The following is a 22,817-nucleotide window of genomic DNA, read 5'->3' as shown; positions in this document are numbered from 1 at the left end:
CTGGATAAATGAATTACCATAGCTACTATTAATTTAAGTGGTTGTGTAGCATATACGTATTATATTTTAATATTATATGTTACATGAATTTGCTGAATTTACAAAGGTACTGACTTTTATGCAAATGATACACTATGATTTCATTATTGTAAAAATAAAGTTTTCTATTACTCTACACAAGAAAATATAGTATTAAATGGAAATACTGCCCTTAAGTAGACATCAATTTGGGAATAAGTTACATATGTTGTCATATGTTTTATAACAACACTTATGTTAGGTGCAGTTTTACTGTAATACAGCTTATAATGTCCAGATTTAAAAAACTTAACTCAATTTTACTAAAAAAAAAAAGGCCTAAATTACCAGCCAACCACTCTGAGAACTTCAAGAACTCTGATAATGTACAATGCAATGGATGAATTATGGCTTGGCTTTGGATATGATAGCAGAGTGTTCATCATGTTATGTTGGTAACAGCATGTATAGCAGTTGGTCACACCTCTGACTTTTCTAGCTTGTAGCATTTTCAGGGGAATTCCACTGATTTTTCCAAATTTCTGCATTGAAATATAAACAAAGTCACTCAGGTTGGTTTTTATGTGAAATTTGTTTGTAGAGAAATTTACTGACTCATTATTCTTTACTGTGGTGGTGATAGGCACCAGGGGTCCCAATGTCTATTATGCAAATATAGCCATTTTATTTTGTATCCAAAGCCACCAGTGAACCTACATGTGTCTTCTAACATTTTATATGCAATGATGATGATGGTAAAATAATGGTCAATCTGAAAAAATATGTTTTCTTTGGGGACTATTTTGAGAACTTAGAACGTCCTTCATGTATCCCACCACCATGATTGGACTAAGATAAACTGATTAAAATACATTTCAGACCAAAACTTCATTACAACACTCGTGTAAAACAAAATCTTAAACATCAGGCAATGTTTTGACAAGCATTTCATGTAATAACTTTCTGTGAGGGAGCTTTTAGAGGCATTAAACTCTTCAGACAATTCTGACTTTTTAACTCTCTCGAGATCAAAGCATTTTGCACCAAACCACTCTGAATGGCTTTGTTGGCAAGTTAACCATTTAATTATACAGAATTCTTTAAAAGTTGGTGGAGTTCCCCTTTAAGAACAGAAGATCACAGAAAGAGAAAATATTGCTTAATGAACTTCCTATGCTGATGATGTAAGATGTTGGATTTACTATGAAGTCCCTGCAGTTTTGTAAGTTGCTCTGTAGTTTTTGTTGTTTTCAACTCAAGCTGTTTTTGGAAAGCCACTTCTACTGGAGTAGTTATTCGACAAAACGAACACTACTTTTACTTGAGTACGGGGTTAGGTTACCCTACCTAACTTACGTCTGCTGACCAGTCAGACTGACTCTTGTAGAAGCCTCAGGTCCCCTGTATGTTTGTCACTGGCTTACGCTCTAAGTAAATTAATGAAATACGACGTGCAGTTATTTAACACGTTTAAGGTAACTAAGGTGATAATAAACTGTCTGTACTATCAGAAGTAGATGTAACTCGTAATTTCATTTCTTGTCCACTACATGGCGCCATGTTTACAACAGGACGCGTTTATCTACAGTAACGCCACATCCGGCTGATGGTTGGGATTTGTTTGTTTTTATTTTTGCTAGCAAGCGGGTTCAGTCTGTCAGCACCGGGCAGCGACACATTCAGATTAGAGTAATATGCCAGTACATAGATGTCAGCAGTAACTGATACATCTGTCGGCCGGTGAAAAGACCGATAATGTTCATGCGTCTATGAGACAACACGAAGTGTCCTCACTGTAGCTGATTAAAAGCTGTAAAATCGATTAGCTTGACGGTGTTGTGTACCGTTGACAGCTCGCTAGCTCGCTAATAGAAGCGCGATTGATGCGAGCTGTAAGCCGAGCTACAAAGCCCGCTAGCTAGCCAGCCAGCTACCTGCCTGGACTGGAGACGAGGAACACCGCTTGCTAGCTAGCTAGCCAACCAAGGACCCCTCTCCATAAATCCCAATCAGCCTTGCCACCACCTGTTCTTAAAACTGACATTTTTCCCGTGTCTTCCTAACAATGGGAAACGCCGCCGCGGCCAAGAAAGGCAACGAATTAGAAAGCGGTGAGTATACTAAAAACGCTAGCTTGCTATGCTAGGTTTAGCCAGCTAGCTAGCTAACCATGTATATATGTCCTGTTGTATCATCTTGTGGTTGAAGTGGAGGACATCAATAGGTTAACGCTAGCTAGCACCGCGCAGCTAAACCAGCTAAACACAGCACTCTGTCAGGTGTGGCAACGGTAACGTTAGCCTTCTGGCTGTCGACAAAACTAGCTGAGCAAGGTTAGCTGTGTTAACGTTACGTCTTGCGGATGACATCGTGCCGTTCAGTGGTTTGCTAGGGAAATATTTAATAACAACATTTTAAATGTGGTTTTATTTTGCTAGTTAAGTGTATTTCTGCAGGGACAGTTACTCCAGCTAAGATCAGCTATGAACTGGTCGACCACACATTTGCTAGCCATTCATCATTCATCTTTCATTCATTCTGTCACCATCTAACGAAGCTGATTTTTTTTGTCAAATGTTACTTAGGACACAATTTGAACAAGACAATGAATGCTGAAAATGACTTTAAAATGTCAGTTTAGTGAAAGTAAAAATGTATTTGTACATTTAATTCATCTTTCTATATTAAATTTTCGATCAATGTACAAGACCAGTATTTTAATAGTGATGAGAATAACAATAGTAATAGTAATACACTTTGTTTGTATAGCGCCGTTCATACATGAATGCAAGTCTTTCACAGAGGATTAAAAGATAAAATAGATTTTATAGGTATTCATTTAAATAAGATCACATAAACAAAAGTACAAAAAATACATTTATAAACAGTAGTAATAGTAATTATAATAGTGGTAATAATAAAAAATAATAATACTAATAATATTAGAAATTTAAAATAAATTGATAGCATATATAGAGAGAACAGAAGGGGTCCAAGAATAGACCCTTGTGGAACTCCAAAAGGCATGTCATATTTTTTTGGAAATATGGTCATTTATAGTGACTAAGTGCTTTCTACCAATAAAATAAGAATAATCCTCTTAAGAACATTTCCTCACACTCCAGCCCATTTTCAAGTCTATCTGTTAATATTGTGTGGTCTGCAGTGTGAAAAGCAGCAGAAAGATCAAGCAGTATGAGAAATAATGCATTGTTCCCAGCAGTATTGACTCTGAGGTCATTAACTACAACCTGACTAGAACTTTTCCAAAATGTTATTACTGAGGAGAAAGATGTTTAGTTGCTCTAGTACATTAGAACATTTTCTATTATTTTGCGTAAGAAATGCAGGTTGGATATTGGTCTAAAATTGGTCAAGTTGCTATTACGTCTTGACTACTACTTTAAGCTTGACTAAAGTAGTATTCATATTTTGAACCATATCATGCACTGGAACAGTGGAGATCGATTTCTGGTGATTTAGCAAATGTCAGCAAAATCAGCTGCAATCAATTCTTGAAAGTAACGTTTTTTTATGCAGCCAGTGGTAAAAATAAGCAATAATTGTCTGAAATTGCTACATCAAGAATTTTATTCACGTGAACGGTAACAACTTGTGTAATTATTAAATCTAAAGTATAGTGTATGGTCATGGTCGAAATCTGTAGGGGACCAGACCTGCTTATAAATTTCCTTAAAATGTGTCTGATTTTGAATTAACGTTAATTTGAGAGAAATTATCCCGAGATTTAATTCAGTTCTGAACTTGTTCTTTAAATTGTGAATGTTAACTGAAGTAACAAAGTATTCAGTTCTATCTAAATTGAGAATCTGCCACACAGGCTGTAAAAAGGTAATAAAGTTATTTCATGTAGATGACTGTGGTTCAACACAACTCGTCAAATACAAAGCAGCCATGGGAAAAAATGTCAGAGCAGTGTTAAAGGGAAGTGTTCATGCTTCTTTCATAAAAAAAGTTTGTGAAATGGAAAGGGAAAATGTACATTTGTAGTAAGAAAGGTGAATCTTTGTGTTTAAATGTATCTTTTAACCGTAATTACATTACTGTTTCTTGTTGAGGAAGGAATTCTTGTTGGTAGAGGAATCTAATTTAACACTAAAAACTCTAAATAAAATTGTGTTCTTCATGAAAGTGGTGTCGTTTCCATATTACTGAAATATTTTATCGGCCTCAGCAAACATGACAGGTGGTTTTCACTGAGCTGAGATTGTCTTTCCCACAGGAAATTTTATTGGCATCAAGTTCTCATATCTAATATCTAACAGTGGCCTTCTCTAGAATGACCTTATGCTACAAAACATTGAACACAGCTTACAGATAAATATTCTTTAGTAGATTTGATAAAAAATTATTTAATAAATCGCCACCTCAGATTTCAAAATAAACATGAAATCAGTCAAGTCATGAGATTTCAGTAAACATTTTGGTAATAGTCATGTTTCAGTAACTTTTCAGTAGTAATGTAATACACTGATCAGTTAACTGTTAAAATAGTGGGATTACAGATTGCTACTTAGATTAATTTGATTACTATTTTAGATGAATGGACCATTTAGCATGATTAGAACTCTAAAACCAAGCCGTATTTGTAAAATTATTAAAAGTTAAAGGACTTGTTGGCCCATATATATCAAGCATCTAAGAGGAAAAACACTGATCTAAGATCAGGCCTTACAGGGGCCTTATTCAGTGCAGTGTAAAAGGCATAAACTGATCCTTTGAAATGGAAACATTTAAAACAAAAAGTGAAAGCTTGTAGTAGTGAGAGGCAGCGTCTGTCTAGTAAATGTAATGTTCGTCTGCTTGAAACTTCTGTTCTCTTTTTCCCCAGAGCTAATTTTGGTTTATTGACTTCTCTGTCCCCAATGTCAGCTGAGCATTTGAGGTTTTGACCAAAATACAATTGCCTGCAACAACTAGGTTAAGCTGTCCTGTTCTAGAAAGTCTCAACCTAGTTGTCCAGCTTTTTGTTTGTCGTATTTTCCAGTGGTTGGATTGATAGATTGACTGGTTGAGTTTAAAGATTCACAAGAAAAACACCATATAGAGCAGCTGTCCCACAGTTACTGTGCAGCTATTAAGCTGGTTATCTTTAACAGGAAGTGTAACTAGCTCTGTATGCGGTGAGACAAAGCAGTAGTGCACTAAGCTAAGGCAAGCATCACAAACAGGAAGTATCTATCATTCATCAGGACCTCGAAACCTATAGCTGAAGCAAATTGTTGTTTACCAGTTGGCTGTAGTGCAGCTTGGTGCTAAAACATATCAGCCAATGGCTCAGGGAAGGGATCAAAGCTTTGGCCAGTCTATGGGCACTCTCCAAAGGTTGGATACTTTGGCTAGTCGCTTTTTTTACAAGTATCGCAAGGGAAACCAAGAAAAATCTCAAGAGAGTGATGGGCCACACATCTCAGACTACACCATCATTTGGGACGAAACAAGTAAGTGACTTGGTCACTTGGCAGTTTGATGTGTGTGTGATTTGACCATTTGTGAGATGAAAAGCCATGGAATAGTTCTGCTGTTTTTATTGACTGATATTAGATTCTAAGGAGGTATAAAATCAGATTCCTATGAATTTCAGCTCAAGTGAAGGTGAGGTAGCCTCAAAACGGCTACTTCCTTACTAAAACTAAGGTTAGATTGTGCAGTGGAAAGGGAAACAAGTGAAGCTCAGGTGTTTTTTGCTTTCAAAGTTGTGTTTCCAATGAGTTTTCTTGGTTCATTTTTTTGTCTGTTTAGTTGATGTCTTATTATCCATTATCTTTGCATTATATTTAAATCAGTCCGGTTTGTACAGTGGGTTAAATTGCAAACACTTGAAGGCAAAACAAACCTAATCCTAGTTTGCACTGGACATTCATTTTTACAAACAATAATTTTAATTGCTTGTTCAAATCGGGTTTGTGATACATATTAATATATTTTCCTGTTTCTTTCTCTTTCTGCCTGTTCTCCTGTTCATGCACCTTATAAGGTTTTTTACCTGTTTGTCGTCCATTATCAAGCTATTACATAAGAATGCTGGCAAATTCAAGGACTTTGAGTTAGTCGTAATGCGTATTTCTGTAGAAGCTGGTCTTTGCCTCTAGCACATCTGCGGTTCTGTGGTATCTGCTCACGGGCAGGAAGACTCGTGTTTCCTTCTCGTGCGGTCACCGACCGTTACACTTACAGTTATCAGTAAAGGAGTTTCTTGTTTGTTGTAGGGCAAGCATTTAAGAGGCTGAAAAATATCTTGATCAGGTCAAGCTGTTGGCTGTAATGCCCTAAATTATGGAAAAAATATCAGACTGTGATTGCTGCTACATATTGTTGTACATATTGCTACATATTGTTGCTATGTTGCTTCATACTATTGCTACATAAGTTCTGGACGCCTTGCAAGATATTAAAGCACTTTGGGGAACGCGATGAGACAAAAATGGACCTACATTATTTTGACCAAAGCTTTGCACGTCTGTAGGTTCATGTGAATGCCTTGATTCATCTAAGCACCCGCAGAAATGCTTATCTGAAACTGATTGGCCAGATTGCTCACAGCATACAGCTGAATGTTTCTGATTTGTTACAGGCTCATTTGCATATTGCAGCTTTCTGCAATATCCGTATAGCAGGTGACAACATTTTGAGAACAGTTAACAATATATGGTTCTCATAGGCACTGTCTGAAGCCTTGTCAGACATTAAGACAGTATAATGTTATAAAAGCATTTTTCTCTGTGACCCTGTGGAGCTCTATAAACCTTGACATGCTGGTTGTAAAATACATGAACTTTCCACTCTGTTTTCCCCTTCTCTTTTTCATCCATGTGGGTGAATGTTCCTGCAAACCTTGGTGAACTGTAGAAGCTTTTGGTATGCTCACGTTTCTTAAGATGCCCACTGTCTCAGAGAATGTGAAAGTTTTAATCACAGCCCGTGCATTCCCAGAAAGCTGTGGATTGTATGTTTTTATGACTGATAGCAATTTATTGACCACGTGCTACATGTGGACCACAGCATCAAAGGAATAAATTCTTTTACTTAAAGATGAACTCTTGAACAACATATAACATGGGAATGTTTCCAGTGTAGTTTAGTTTGTTTTTATGGTGTTTTGACTAAGTAATTTTTTTACACATCTGCAGCATCCCAACTATGTACTATAGCATAGAATTGATGGATGCTGTAAAGCTTACAGAAAGTAATTGTTGAGCGAAAAATCAAATTTACACAGTTTTCCAACTTACCCTAGATGTAGATCAGCCAAGACAGGTTTGGTGTCCAAATGTTGCTGTTTTTAATTTAGTTAGGAGCTATGAGGTTAACATTGCTAACAAACACAAGATGTCAGTAGTCTCTTCAATGTATACTTCCCCAAAACTCTCTCAAACTGCATGGAGTTCTTCATTATAGTTGCACACACTTGTCAGTGCATTTTAGAGCACAGTATGACTGTAAACTATAAAAACATACAAAGCTTCACTGTGTAGCTAGAAGGTAGCCAGTTTATACAACAGATTTTGTGCAGAAATTTGACTGCCTGTCGTGATTTCTGTTGTTTCTGTGTGTGTGTGTGTGTGTGTGTGTGTGTGTGTGTGTGTGTGTGTGTGTTAACCTTAGTTAGAAAATTCAAGATTATGTTTAAAAATGGAAACAACAGAAATCATATCTAATCTAGTAGTCTAACAATCATATGCCTGCATTATGTGCACACACAATAGGGAATCGGATTCCGAGGGGCAGTCGGAATTCAGCACAACACTATTGTCTAAAGTGGCTGTCTGCAGCGTTCAACTACACAGTAAAGTTTTGCGAATTTTTATACCTCACAGTTAGTCATACTGTGGCGTTAATCACATCAAGTTTGTATGACCTTAATGAAGACCTGGATGTGGGTTTGAGCGGGTTTAGAGAAATTTTGGAAGATGTATTTGTAGAAAAACTTTGGGTGACTATTGACTTCTGTTAGCCTTGTAGCTCTTGTAGCTTTGAAATTAAAGAAGCCACATTTAGACACCAAATGTTTTTTGGCTTATTGACCACAACTGGGTTACAGGAAAATTTAATTTTCACTGATCCACTCCTTTAAGTGGTAGACCCAGGTCAGAGCCATGTGTCTTGCAGTGGACTCCAGTATACATTAATGTTAACTCTTGTTCAGTTTCTGTCCGCTTTTCTTTCTCTAACATCTGTTTGTCAATGAGTAAATCATTACACCAGCAATATACTGTCAGTATTCAGTGCCAGAGTAGTACTAGTCGATATTGTCTATACCAGTAGAGCAGTATTGATGAAACACAACAATACTGATTTTTAGTTTCAGCGTTATTCATGAATTTTAGAAATGTAGTTAACTGAAGTGTATATCCTTTGCATGTGCTTCAGGTAGTTTAAAATAGTTCAAAACTAAATAAATAATAAGTTTCTTCTCTGGAGATGTGGTTTCTGGCTGATTAACATGTACAGTAGTGTGTAAAGTACCATTTGATGTAATTTTAAGATAGAACCGAACAAACAGGTTCAAAACAAGTTATGTGAAGTTTGTTACACGTTTATTTAGCCTAGAGTACCAGTTATTAAAGGGTCCATATTATGTAAAACCGAAATTACTTCCATTTTTGTAAATAAGTGTTTGATGTTGTACATAAACAGCATTTCAAAACATACCATTGACTCCCCAGTCTGCACAGTCCATATATGGTAACTGAGCTGCAGAAACATCCCTTTTTGAATCCATTGTTTTTGTCATGTCGTGTGCGTGCTTGCGTGCGTGCGTGCGTGCGTGCGTGCGTGCGTGCGTGCGTGCGTGCGTGCGCGCGTGTGTGTGTGTGTGTGTGTGTGTGTGTGTGTGTGTGTGTGTGTGTGTGTAAATTATATGGACCCTTTAATACAAATTTAAATATAATCAGTGCTGTTACCCTGTAATATACCTGGAAAATGGCATTACTTTATATTTTATCAGTATCGCCCATCAATATGCAAGTGTGAATACTGTGCAAATGGATATTTTTGAGTTAACAAAATGGACCTGCAACAGGATACATGGCTCAAACCTGGGAATGCAGAAAGTATTCTGGGATCATTTGTGCAGCAGCTTTAAAGGACAGCAGTTCCTCCTCCTGATGCAGAAAGGGAAAGCTTTTTTCATTAGTAAATACCACATAAGCTCATAAGCACAAAAAGTTCCCATGCTTTAATTAGCTCACTTACTTGAGAAGTTCTTTCGGTTTCCAGTGAAGTTTCAGTCTTGTCTTTTGCAGTCTCTTTGACAGAGGGCTCTCATGTTTGATGTCTAGAACAGCTCTGCTTGTATTGTGGTTTGTGCCTGCATTGAGTTTGCATGTACAGCACGGACCCTCTATAGAATCGTTGCATAATGCATCCCTTGTCAAACTGCCTTGGTTTTACCTTTTTCTATATTTCAGTATTCTGATTTTTTTTTTGATTCATTATTTATTTTATATACAGTACTGTCCAAAAGTCAGAGGCAGTTTAATTTCCAGTCTAAACTGCTTTTAAGTACATGTTACTAATTTTTAGAAGATATTCCTGAGAAAATTATGTATAACATTTACAACCTAAATCATGAGATAAAAAGCACCTAAAGCTCTCATCTTTGAGAGAGAGAGGAGAAAATCAAGCTCCACTCTTGCTTTAGATCTGAAAAAATCCACAGGTGTTTCTGTCCATTCTTCCACTGTGAGAAGACAACTGAATTTGAATAAGTCTGAATGGATGTGTAGCTGTCAAGAAGCCCTTACTGAGAAAAGAAAATAGACAAAACATAGCAATATTTGCAGACTAAACAAAGAAGCTGCTTGTGATACCAGAACAATGGACTGACCACCCCAGAGTTCAGACCCCAACATCACTGAATGTGTTTGGGATTATTTGAATAAGAAGCAGAAAATTCAACCAACCGCTAAGGCTGAACTTGGTGTGGAGGTGTGGAAACATATCGCTGCAGATTTCTTTGAAAAGCTGTAAAAAAAAGTAGGGACACTACTGATAAACTAATAACATCTACTTAATGACTGGAAATTGAATAAATGAAAAGTGGTCCTCTGGCTTTTGCACAGTATTGTATATATTTTTATTGTTGCACAGAGAGGCCCATGTTGCTGTTTAGTTTTGTGTGTTTTAGTAAACTTGCCTAGTGTAGCCTTAAAATAGTGAATGCGTCATAAATTCACAACATAGCCAGACCATCTTTGCTAATTTTCTTTTTAATATGTTCCCTTTAGTGAAAGAATTTTTAGCCAAAGCCAAAGAGGATTTCCTAAGGAAATGGGAGTGTCCTCCACAGGTAAAAACAAAAAAATATTTTCTTTTTCTTTTTTTATTGTACCTCTTTCCCATTTTTAAGCACCTAACTGCTGTTTTCTTTGATATCTCCAGAGCACAACATGCCTTGATGACTTTGAGAGACTGAAAACTCTTGGTACAGGCTCTTTTGGAAGAGTTATGTTAGTGAAACATAAAGGAACAGAGCAATACTATGCTATGAAGATCTTGGACAAGCAAAAAGTGAGTACACAAGCAGGGGGTGCTTGACCAGTAGACTTTGTTGTAACCAACTGAATAGTGTTAATGTCTGTGTGTAACGGAAATGGAAACTTTCCGTGTTCAGTGCAAAACCTCAAAAAATACACCTACACTTTGTTCCCCATCAGTTTGTGTTTGTAACCCTCAGTACACAAGACCAGGTATGGGTTAGAACATAACCTCCGAAAAGTATTCACTCTATTCTTGTTGTGAAAATTGGCAGGAGGTAGAAAGCTGATATTAGAATGCTTGTCGTCTTTGCCACATTGCAATTAGATTGTTAGATATGATGATTGAAGGAAATGAGGAATTCATTAAAATATGAAGTTTTTGATTTTCTAATTCCAGCGACTTTTGTAAAGTTTTTTGATGTTTTTTATATGCAACAAAAACACATAGTGGACATGGATTAAGGCTAGTCTTGGACTAAACTGCAATGCCAGTGGTTATTCACCATTAATAAAAATCTCAGTTAGTTTGGGCATAGGCTTTATCTGGGTCTGAGATTGTGTTTTACCATGACGAAAATCCTTGAATAGCCTAGAAATGTTAGACGCCTTTGAGTTATTACAGTTTATTTCAGTGGGGTTTGAGTACTAAAGTTACACATCATTTAAAATTGTCTCTATTTTAAGGCTAAGGTACATTACACCCATTTCCACTAACAGTCCCTTCATTCTAGGTATGTAAGTCATTATGGTATCGGTTTCAGTATCAACAAGTACTAAAAAAAAAGTACTCGGTCTGGAAAAAAAATACTATCAATGCATCATTAGTAGAGAATCTCTTTCAGATCACACTGGTGGTGATAGGAGCAAGTGGTTGGCGATGTATATAATGCAAATATAACCATCATATTCACCTTTTCACCAGTGAGCTGCTGTATTTTTCATGTGTCGTTCATTACTGTTTTAGCTATGTCAAGGAACGTGTGCTCACTTGTTAAGTTTCTTACTTAATACTTGTTAACTTGTTAAGTTTCTTACATTTTATGTCCCATTAAATGTCTCAGAGACTTCCTGGGACAATGTGCAGTTTGTTACAAGTATAAACCTCTCAAGAAAGCACAAACAAAGGACATACAAACGTGGTTTCATTATCGCTACTTGGAAAATCCCAGCTGTTATTGTTGAAATACATGCCCATTAAACATTGCTATGTAGTGCCATTGCTTTGCATCTTTACGCCTGTACCTGACAGTGTAAACAAAATTTAAAGGTTGAAATGAAATGATTTTATTACCATAAGTAATTAATCTAGGCTATAAATAGAATCCTTTAGCTAAAGCGTTTCTCAGACATGGATTCAGGTTTCTTAACAGATCAGTTACTAACACCAGCACACAAGCATTCGAACATCCCAACAATAAAAATGACTTACATTTTCGTTTATTCTCATGTTTCACATTCAATCATGTTATGCCTTCTTTAGCATTTAATATTGTCTGTTTATGGAGCACAAGAATAAGGCAGCATATTCTGTTTGGTTGAGAAACGTTCTACCCATGCTGTTAGAACCGTTAGTATAACCGTTCTGTTTTAGTATATATAAAAACAAAGTGCATACATTAGATATCTTTTATAGGATAATATTTCACCTGCAGCTGGTTTGGTCAGAATCTGATTGGGCCTGTTTATACTTGGTGTTAAAATGTGTCCGTATCTGGATGTTGTCCATATACGCATTTAAAGGACAATTGCATTTGTGACCAAGAAGTGTTGAGATCCAGCTGTCCTGATCCTGACATGTATTTAAACATAGACTTACAGACGTGAAAGTTAAAAAGCCCTTTGCCTCCTGCTAAAGGACAGTATGTGGATCTCTCACTGCTCCTTGCTGTAATTTTAATGCATGTTTTTTCAACTGTGCTTCACTTGTGGCGCTAATCAAAACAAACATAACATTGCTGCATTTTCTTTCTCTGTAGCTTAAAATGCCTGGAGTGCTCCCACCGTGATTGCAAAATGTTCTCTAATGCACTAAACACAGCAAAGCCTATATAGACTCTGCCTACTCTGCTCCAGCGATGCACAGCCTGATTTAAGATCTTAAATATTGGGCGAGGAAATCAGATCTGATTAATATCTGGATGCAGAGGCTACATTTGAAAAAAGGCGGGTGTAAACATACCACGTCTTAGATTAGATTGAATGATGATCCAAGTACCACAATGATCAGATGTTAATGCTGAGTGTAAACAGGGCCTACAAAAGTATGACTGCAGGCCTACTCTGAATCTTTTCGGCTGGCAGCTATGATAGGCAGAACAATCAAACAAACTGGAATTCCAAAGAAACAGAATAAATTTCAGTAAACATTAATTTACAGACTGCCTGAAACAAAATGACATCCAGGTTAATCTGGCAAGTATTGAAAAAGCTGAATTGAATGTGATATTATAACAGCTTCATGGCTCTATCTGTAATGCAAATTGCTACTTTTTTTTTTTTGCTAATATTAAAGCTCATTTGACCCAATGTTCGGGGCTTCTTTGCTTTACTTCTTTTTTTCTGAAAAAGTGTTCCATGAAAGCTGTAAAACTTTTGTATTATCACAAACAACATCATGGATGTGATGATCTACAGTACTTACCTGTGGCTTGTGTCTGCAACCAGATCACAGCCGTAATGTTATTCATGATAACATATTCCCTCTTGTTGTTCATTGCTTAGTTATGTGCTATCCAAAATGACCAGTGAACCTGAATGTGTGTTAAGAGTTTTATATGTAATGTTGATAATAGTAAAACGGTAATAAATCTAAAAAAGTATGTTTTCTTTGGGGACTGTTATACCAGCAACGCCCTGCATGTACTTCCCCACCATGAACGAGTTTAAAAATACGTTGTAGGCCAAATTTTCAGACATTAGACAGAGTATTTGTATCTTTTGACGCAATGACTTTCTGTACGTTAGCTTTTAAAGGCATTAAACGCTCCTGATGTCTGGTTCCTATCGTCAACACTGCAGGTCATTGTGACTCTAAGTTACTTTGCAATAGAACATTTCACATTAAATCACTCTGAATGACTTTGTTTACATCTTAACAATTAAATTATGCAGAAATTGGGAAAAAACTGTTTAAAATGCAATGAGAGCACTTTAAATGTATCATGTTCAAACCACTGCTTTTTAATATAACCTTAAATTGTCAAAGGATTCTCTTAAATAATGTGAAGGAAAAGATAATGTGAGTTAAATCTGTTTTTTGTTCTTGCTTATTTTAAAGGTGGTGAAGCTGAAACAAATAGAACACACATTAAATGAGAAGAGAATATTGCAGGCGGTGTCTTTCCCTTTCCTTGTCAGATTGGAATATGCTTTCAAGGTACGTTACTGATTAAACTCGGTGCAGTAACTGTTGTTACAGTAGGGTGGGTGGCATCTCTCAGTAGTGATAAGCATTTGTCCTCCAAGGATAGTTTTTTTTTAAGTTTTGGTGTAGTTTCTAAAGGATGAGGGTTGAGGGTTAATGCATTAACAATGTATGTATTTATGCTAATACCTTTGTGGTTTGCATGAGTCTGTTTAACGCTTACATTCTGGCATTATAGGACAACTCAAACCTGTATATGGTTATGGAGTATGTCCCCGGTGGAGAGATGTTCTCACACCTTAGACGAATTGGAAGATTCAGGTGAACAATTTATTATTATTGAGATAATAAATTCACTGGTCTATGCTGTCTTCACTCATGTTTATGACATGTTCATTTATGTTCCAAATCTTTCTACCCAAAGCGAGCACCATGCAAGGTTCTATGCGGCTCAGATTGTACTCACGTTTGAGTACCTCCACTCTCTAGACCTCATCTACAGAGACCTGAAGCCTGAGAATCTTCTTATTGATCAGCATGGATACATCCAGGTATAAAATTTGTTTCCAGCAGTATTTTCACTCCATATAAATAATCATTCCTCTGAATTTTCTGCAATTTTTATCCTAAAGATTTTCCTCACCCCTTGAATCCTATCTAGTTATCTTATCATCTAGTTTAAATTTTAACATGTATTATTCAGTAGCTAATATGAATTATTTGGTAACTGCCATGAAACCAATATGAGGGTTATCTGGTTATGAGAGAGAGGAATTAAGGAGTAGGCCCACAAACAGACCCTTAGGACAAATGGGGATAAATAGGTATGTACAGCATCCAAGCAGAATTTTTTTCTGTATTTGTATTAGGTCACAGATTTTGGCTTTGCAAAAAGAGTAAAAGGCAGAACCTGGACGTTGTGTGGGACACCAGAGTACCTGGCTCCAGAGATTATCCTTAGCAAGGTTGAGTAAATAACCCATCCCTCTGATCCACATTTTTATATCCATAATTCTTTCAGCTGTAGGTTATATAATGGATATTTATTATGTGCTTGGTTTGTTTGTAGGGCTACAATAAGGCAGTTGATTGGTGGGCTCTTGGTGTTCTTATCTATGAAATGGCAGCCGGCTACCCACCCTTTTTCGCTGACCAGCCCATCCAGATTTATGAGAAAATTGTATCTGGCAAGGTAAACAGTTGTGTGGTCTTCTTGCATGCTTCAAATTATCTAGCAGATAACATTTCAGGAACTGTTTTTTTTTGTTTGTTCTTCTTCTTCTCAAAAATAACTGACAGGATTTGAAATTAAATTACAACCCCATTTCCAAACCAAAAAAGTTGGGACGCTGTGCAAAATGTACATAAAAACAAAATGCAGTGATCTGCAAATCATTTAAACCCTGTATAAAACCATATTTTTAAAGGAAAATAGTACAAAGACAACATATCAAATGTTGAAACTGAGAAATTTTATTGTTTTTTGAAAAATATTTGCCCATTTTGAATTTGATGCCAACAATATGTTCCAAAAGGCTGGTAAAGTTGTGAAAAGCTCATTTAAAATTGACTGAGGGGAAGGGGAAAAGTGTTCTGTGGTCCGACAAATCAGCATTTTAAATTCTTTTTGGAAATCATGGACACTGTGTCCTCCCGGATAAAGACCGTTCAGCTTGTTATGAGTGCACAGTTCAAAAGCTAGTATTCATGATGGTTTAGGGGTGCATTAGTGCACATGGTATGGGTGACGTGCACATCTGTGAAGACACCGTTAATGCTCAATGATATATACATGTTTTGGCAATATATGCTGCCATCCAGACAACGTCTTTTACAGGGAAGGGCTTGATTATTTCAGCAAGACAATGTCAAACCACATTCTGCATATATTACAACCGCATTGCTCCATATTGAAAAGGTATGGATGTTAAACTGGCCTGCCTGCAGTCTAGTCCTGTCACCCACTGATAACATTTGGCGCATTATTAAATGAAAAATATGAAAACATTTCACTTTCAAAACTACAGCAGTGTCTCCTCAGTTCCCAAACGCTTACAGAGTGTTGTTAAAAGAAGAGATGATGAAACACAGTAGTAAACCTGCCAACTTTTTTGGAACATGTCGTTAGCATCAAATTCAAAATTGCCGTATATTTTTCATAAAACAATCAGATTTCTCATTTTCAAGATTTGATATGTTGTCTTTGTACTATTTTCCTTTAAAAATATGGTTTACATGATTTGCATATCATTGCATCCTATTTTTATTTACATTCTGCCCAGCGTCCCAACATTTTTGTAAATGGGGTAAATTATTCAATATTTTTGTCTTTTTTTGCCACAGGTGCGATTCCCCTCTCACTTCAGTTCAGACCTAAAGGACCTGCTGAGGAATCTTCTTCAGGTTGACCTCACAAAACGCTTTGGCAATCTAAAGAATGGGGTCAATGACATTAAAAACCACAAGTGGTTCGCTACAACAGATTGGATTGCGATTTATGAAAAAAAGGTATGACTTCTTGTTTATTAGCAGTATTTCACTCATTTCATTGATGTTTGCAATTCTTTCACAATTCTAATGTTAGTGTATTGATAGAATCTGATAAATAAAAGTGGGGAGAACAAACGCACTTGAATTTCTGCTCTTGAAACCTGTAGACTTTGTTCTTGCTTAGAGTTTGGTAGTTTGTGCTATAGGTTTACCACTTTTTTTGATTTTTTTTAATCTGGTATTTTTACATAAATTGTTATGGCTGTATTGATGTAACCACAACATAAACGTTCTTTAGTCTCTCATTCATATGTCTGATCCACTCGTACCAGCACAACACACACTAACACGCCACCACCACATCAATGTTACTGTAGTGCTGAGAATGATCCACCACCCAAATAGTACCTGCTCTGTGAGGGTCCATGGGGGTCCTGACCACTGAAGAACAGGGTAAAAGGGGGCTAACAAAGTATGCAGAGAAACAGATGGACTACAGTCTGTAATTGTAGAACTAAAAGTGCACCTATGTAGTAAATGGAGCTGATAAAATTGACAATGAGCGTAGAAACAAGGAGGTGGTCATAATGTTATGCCTGATCGGTGTATATAGTCCATCTTCAACCACGACAGGATCACCACTCGTCAGATATTACTTTCAGCACAGGAGTGACGCTGACATAGCAGTGGTATGTTAGTGTGTGGTGCTGTTACAAGGTCCAGCAGTGTTGCATGAGTTTTTAAACATTGTGTACTGTGTTAGAGCTTGTAGCTTATGTAGAATTTGTGTCAGTCATCATGTAACCCTTGATCAGCGGACAGTTTCCGACTGCAGTGCTGTGGTCAGTTTTGCAGTGCACAAATGCTAGCTGGATATTTTTGGTTGGTAGACTATTTTCAACCCAGCAGTGATGTGTGTAAAAACCACAGCCAAACCGCTGTGCCTGGTATACGCTTACCAACTCCACACATACTACCATGTTGATAAAACTACTGAGCTGAGCATGCTCCACCACCCAAATAAAATCTGATCAGTGGTGGTCCTGTGCAGGTCCTTTGACATTGAGAGGGCAGAGGGTAGGGACAGATGGTCTGTAGTCACTATTTGTAAGCCTACAAATGGCACCAACTGGAATTTCACCAATTTTTAAAAATTGTGCCCAGTTAAATAGCTAAGGTGTAAACCAGAGGTCACCAGTCTTTTCCACAAAGGGCCAGTGTGGCTGCAAGTTTTCGTTGCAGCCCAGAGTTAATGAGTGGATAATCAGTTATTAGCGGTAGAAAAATTTTCAACAAAAAGAAACAAAAAAAGTTTGATTTTAATGTTGGCCTATAGACTTTGATTATTTAAAAACAGCCAGAAGAAATCAGTAGATTTTCCTGTTTGATGGGAGGCTGCTTCTTCAGATGAGAATGTGCTAACAGTGTTGGATGCTAATGGAGACATTGTCTTCTTACAAGTGGTCTTGTCTCCTCAGTGGATGGTGTTCCAACAATACGTTTGTCAAATAAATATATTTTACTGCTTCATCAGCTAGAATAGTTGCCCTTGTTGGCAAAAAAGCCAACAAAGAAAAGCAAAGTTCAATATTATATGTATGTGTTTTATATTTGTACTTAATTGCAAATACAAGCTCAACTGTCACATATTACAGTCCTGTTAAAACAAAACTGACTTCTCACTAAATTGATGATGGTCGTGATGAAACGCAACAGATATTAATAAGCAGCCAAATACTAATATTCGATTACTAGCACCTCGAACGTTTAGATGGTTACTCGTGTACTTCCAAAGGGATCTGTTTAAACTCCAAATGGGTTGGCGTTCTGTTAAATGCTTTGTTATTGGCATAAAACTAATGTTGCAAACAGGCTTAACTCTAGAGGGACCTGTACACTTCGCAAAGTTTTGTGCTCTACTTTTTTTTTTGAGATAACCCATTGCTTGTCTCAGTGCCATGAAATGTTGGCCTTTATGGATGCAGCATGCATTTATCTATGCAGCAAATATATAACGTCATTATCCTTGAAATTGCAGTATTTTTTCAGATTTAAAAATGAGTTTTGTTTGAACTTATACATCTTTAAAGTGACCTTGCAACCAAGAAAGCTAAAAACACATCTGGGTAAGTAGTATCGTGGCATGATGAAGCTAAAAAAAATCGTATGGTCTGACAAGCCCTTTGTTGACTTACATATGAAAACCGTTTTTGTTTCTGATGTGTGGATGAGAGTAGAGCTAAAATTTATTGGCCCAAAAAACGCAGCTCGGACCTCAAAAATCAACTTGCTGCACTTCAGATTTATTAGAAAAAAAGTGAATCTGCGCTGTTTACCTTTAGGTCCGGTCACTATAAAAGAGAAAAAAACGCTGGTAGAATAAGAGTTCATTTCAGTATTGACACACATGGTATTCACTTGACTTTTAGACAGTTAACATGAAATTTTTAGAGGAAGGAATTACATTAGACTACACATTGGACCAAATGTATGTTTGATTTAAATAAAATGGACATTGCTATCTGTCCATGTCCGTGTAATGCACACAATATGATAAAATAATTAATTTATCAGCAACATAATTCTGTTCTACGACCAACCAACAGAAACTTGGAACCCAGCCTCGCATAAAACCCACCAGACATTTCAACAACCGGTAGTGGAGCACTCTTGAGTTTTGGAGCTGTGCTCCACCCATTTGAAGTTACACCCCTCCCATATGGAGTTTTTCCAGCATGCAGTAATACAGTACTCGTATGATCAGAGAATTTGTGGTGAGGAGAACTGTCATTCAGTAATGTCTTCTTGGTTTGTCAGTTTGTCAAAAAGTTCGTTAGAGTTCCTATAAAGCTTTTATAAATAGTTTATAGTAGTTTATAAATGCTTAATTTTTTTATATAGAAGAATGCTCTAATTTGCTAAATTGGCGCAAATATTTTAACACTTGTTTTTAACACTTGTTAGATTTGAATAAAGCAATGCAGAACCTGTCTGCTTTACAAAATCAGAAATATACTGATAAATTTTCTTTGTTGTTTAATTGAAAAACATCCTTCTACTTTCCAGAATTAAATGAAGGTCCTGCACAAATGCTTAGAGACTGTTTGTTTGTTTGTTTGTTTGTTTGTTTTTGGACACTTAGCTCTGTTCACCCCCATTCATTGAGGACCCATTCATGGACACCACCCTCTAGTGTTTTTCAGTCGTGTTTTTATATATATATATATATATATATTTTACCCAATTATCTCCCCAATTTAGTCGTCGCCAATTCCACCCGCTAGTTAGGACTCCCCCAATCACACAATACTATCAATGCTAGGAGGGCGAAGGCTAACACAGGCTTCCTCCGAGACCTGTGAAGCCAGCCACCGCTTCTTTTCGAACTGCCGCTCACGCAACGTCATTGGACAGCTGAACGTGATCGGAGGAAAGCGCCCACCGCCAGATCTGTTACGTCAGCTAACAGACGCCTGCGCTGACTAGCATCGCGTTAAGTGATGGGGGGAGAAGGAGGGGCCATCCTACCCACCCAGAGAGAGCGAGGCCAATTGTGCTCTCTTGGACTCCTGGCTACGGATGGCTGTGGCATCACCAGGGATCAAACTCGCAATCTCCTGATGATAGGGCCAACTCTTAGATGGTTGCGCCACTCGGGTGCCCACAGTCGTGTTTTTTATATAAAGGGAGAAATAGGAAGTGGTCAGACTCCCCTTAAATTGGCTCTGATATGATGTCTTTCGTCTATTTTAAGGTGGAGGCGCCCATCATACCAAAGTGCAGAGGGCCAGGCGACACAAGCAACTTTGACGACTATGAAGAGGAGGAGATCCGGATCTCGGACACGGAAAAGTGCGCAAAAGAATTCTTGGAGTTTTAGTGGGATGGAGGATTCTCATAGGGCTCTTACATTTTGGGATTTTTTTTTCTTTATTTTGCACTCCTTCGAAGGTGAGAGTGAAGCTATGACCATCATATGTGTTTAGACTATTTCACATTTCTTCATTCCATAAGGCTGAGAGAGATTCATGAGTGCCATGTTTCTCTGGGTGCAGTTTGCACTAAGCTATACATAGGCACGAGGTGCAGTTTCTCTTTTGGGCTGCAACACGAAGCACCAGACCACACCCTTTTTTTTTCTGTTCTGTTTCAGAATCTATCATCATGTTAAAGAATGATGTGTTCTTCCTGTTGTTGTTATTATTGTTTTTTTTATATATTTATGAAAAGGGAAGAGGCCAGTTACTCTTATTTGTGGTGACGCAAATGTTTTAATTTTAGTCTGTGAAATGCACTTTTTTTAAGGATTGGTGCTGCTTGTTCTTGCCAGCAACATCTTTTGTCTGTTACATGTTCATTCAGTTTTTAAGCTTCACACTGTCCATGACGCACCACAACTTTACGCCCCCTCAGTGTGTGTGTGTGTGTGTGTGTGTGTGTGTGTGTGTGTGTGTGTGTGTGTGTGTGTGTGTGTGTGTGAGTGTGTGTGTGTGTGAGAGAGAGAGAGAGAGAGACAGTGAGTGAGCATGTGTGTATATGTGTGAAGAATAAAAACTGTTGAAGGCATTTTATTTTTATTTTTAAGGACAGAATAATCAGATAGGTACACAATATCGGCCAGAGCACATACATGGCAACCCCGCAACTGCTAGACCAATACATATCGGTAAAACATTATCATTCATGTCATTTTTAAGCACACTGTGCTTTGGTATTTTGATGATTAATGACCTAGAAATGTTTATTTCCAGTAAAAGATTAATACACCAGCATGAAAATGGCAGGCTGTTACTCTGTGAAGCCATGTCATCTGGTTTAAGTGCAACAGCTTAACTTGTTATTTTGATTTTTTAATCTTTTTTTGCAAAAAAAAAATCATGAAGTGTCTATTTTGCTTCCCTTCCCTCTTTTGTGTCACCTTACATTCTCAGCTGTATCTCACATCCATTCAACATTCATTCAACCAAATTGCCGTTGGAACTAGTATGTAAAGCCAAATGGTGGTTACAAAGTGGCTTTCACATCCAGCACAAAAAAAAACAATGTTTTGCTGACTGGGCCATCAGCCTTACGGCTGTGTTTCATACGTCTGTTTCCTTTACGGATTTTATTTATAAATGCGTTAAAGAGATGGCTTATATATGTAATGTTCTATTTGTCGAGCTGGCCTAACTGACATTTCAAGAAAAATGTCATTGAAGGTTCTTAACAAATTTCTAGTTGAAGGCAGTGTGTTTTATTTATTTCATTGGAATGTTTAGCACTTGACACTCCCAAAAATGATATTTAAAAAAAATTATTTAGTTATTTCACTCGTCAGTGTGGGCTATAGTATGCAATGTCTCTGTATTTAGTTTGTATGATAATTTGCACAATGTCATTTAGAAAGCTGCCCCCCTTCCCCCGTATTATTACATGTATTTTTAAGGGACGTGTACACCTCTTCGCTGTAGCATATTTTATGTATCAAATGATATGTCACTGTAACAAATAAAAGAAAATGCTTTGTATTTCGGTGTTGTTTTTATCATACTCTGCCCTTGGCCTTTCTGGATTGGGGCATATCCCTCATAGAACACTCACATGCATTATATATGTGGTCAAATTTGTACATACATATATACATGAATACATTTTTATATTTATACTTACATACAGACATATGATCCCGTTTCCAAAAAAGTTGGTACACTGTGCAAAATATAAATAAAATCAGAATGCACTGATATGCAAATCATTTAAACCCTATATTTAATTGAACATAGAACAAAGACAACATATCAAATGTTGAAACTGAGAAATGTTTTTATAATACGCCTATTTTGAATTTGATGCCAGCAACACGTTTCATTTGATATGTTGTCTTTGTATTATTTTAAAAACACACACACACACATATATATATATATATATATATATATGTGTGTGTGTGTGTGTGTGTGTGTGTGTGTGTGTGTGTGTGTGTGTTATATATGTGTTGTATATGTGTTGTATATATATACAAATACAGAAATGCCAAAAATATGAAAAGCAATCAGGTTATTCAAAGTATTTTAAATTGACTAAAACATAAAATATGTATTTTAGCTCTCAGTTGAAAGCAACTCCACACTAATTGCATTGCATGAAAATGCTGTTTAAGCAAATTCTGTAGGTCAGGCATATAGAGGGTACATTCAGACCCGGCCAGTCTGTACATTACGTACCTAATACTTCTTCGTTTGTTTTGACTTTAAGGAAAGATGGGATGTAGGGTGGTAGCTGTTTCAATGGAGCTTTGTAAATAAAAAACAATAGATGGCGCTTACTTCTTATGTACAAAGATGACAAGTCAACATTGCAGTACAGCTTGCAATGATGCATTTGAGATCACCAGCTATAAAATGAAGTGATAGATAGTGTCTAATGGTTTCAGTGTTTTCATATAGATTACATAATCATAA

At 36.9% G+C, this 22,817-nt stretch overlaps 1 protein-coding gene across 3 annotated transcripts; it reads left to right on the top strand.

The window, feature by feature from the left end:
- Positions 1 to 1,612: 1,612 nt before the first annotated feature.
- prkacba (protein kinase, cAMP-dependent, catalytic, beta a) lies at positions 1,613 to 21,884 on the top strand. Of its 3 annotated transcripts, XM_036586378.1 has the most exons (11): positions 1,613 to 2,129; positions 6,889 to 6,897; positions 10,269 to 10,330; positions 10,423 to 10,551; positions 13,798 to 13,896; positions 14,123 to 14,205; positions 14,309 to 14,435; positions 14,754 to 14,849; positions 14,954 to 15,076; positions 16,228 to 16,392; positions 20,129 to 21,884. In XM_036586378.1, the coding sequence occupies exons 1-11, from the start codon at positions 2,084 to 2,086 to the stop codon at positions 20,252 to 20,254; spliced, it is 1,065 nt and encodes a 354-aa protein (XP_036442271.1). In that variant the 5' UTR covers positions 1,613 to 2,083; the 3' UTR covers positions 20,255 to 21,884. The 3 variants fall into 3 exon arrangements, with proteins under 3 accessions (XP_036442271.1, XP_036442272.1, XP_036442270.1); XM_036586379.1 differs by lacking the exon at positions 6,889 to 6,897; XM_036586377.1 differs by lacking the exons at positions 1,613 to 2,129; positions 6,889 to 6,897 and adding an exon at positions 2,618 to 5,480.
- The last annotated feature ends 933 nt before the right edge of the window (positions 21,885 to 22,817 follow it).

The sequence above is a fragment of the Colossoma macropomum genome, unplaced genomic scaffold (assembly GCF_904425465.1).
Source record: "Colossoma macropomum unplaced genomic scaffold, Colossoma_macropomum, whole genome shotgun sequence".
Lineage (NCBI taxonomy): Eukaryota > Metazoa > Chordata > Actinopteri > Characiformes > Serrasalmidae > Colossoma > Colossoma macropomum.
The sequence above is the reverse complement of the archived record's forward strand: the minus strand, read 5'-3'. Positions and strand labels throughout refer to the sequence as shown.

Bases quoted from the DNA above. Each gene is read 5' to 3' on its own strand.
- prkacba (XM_036586377.1), top strand. From the start codon at position 5,312: ATGGCTCAGGGAAGGGATCAAAGCTTTGGCCAGTCTATGGGCACTCTC. The intron at 13,897-14,122 runs GTACGTTACTGA...CTGGCATTATAG, and splicing joins GATTGGAATATGCTTTCAAG to GACAACTCAAACCTGTATAT. The intron at 16,393-20,128 runs GTATGACTTCTT...GTCTATTTTAAG, and splicing joins TTGCGATTTATGAAAAAAAG to GTGGAGGCGCCCATCATACC.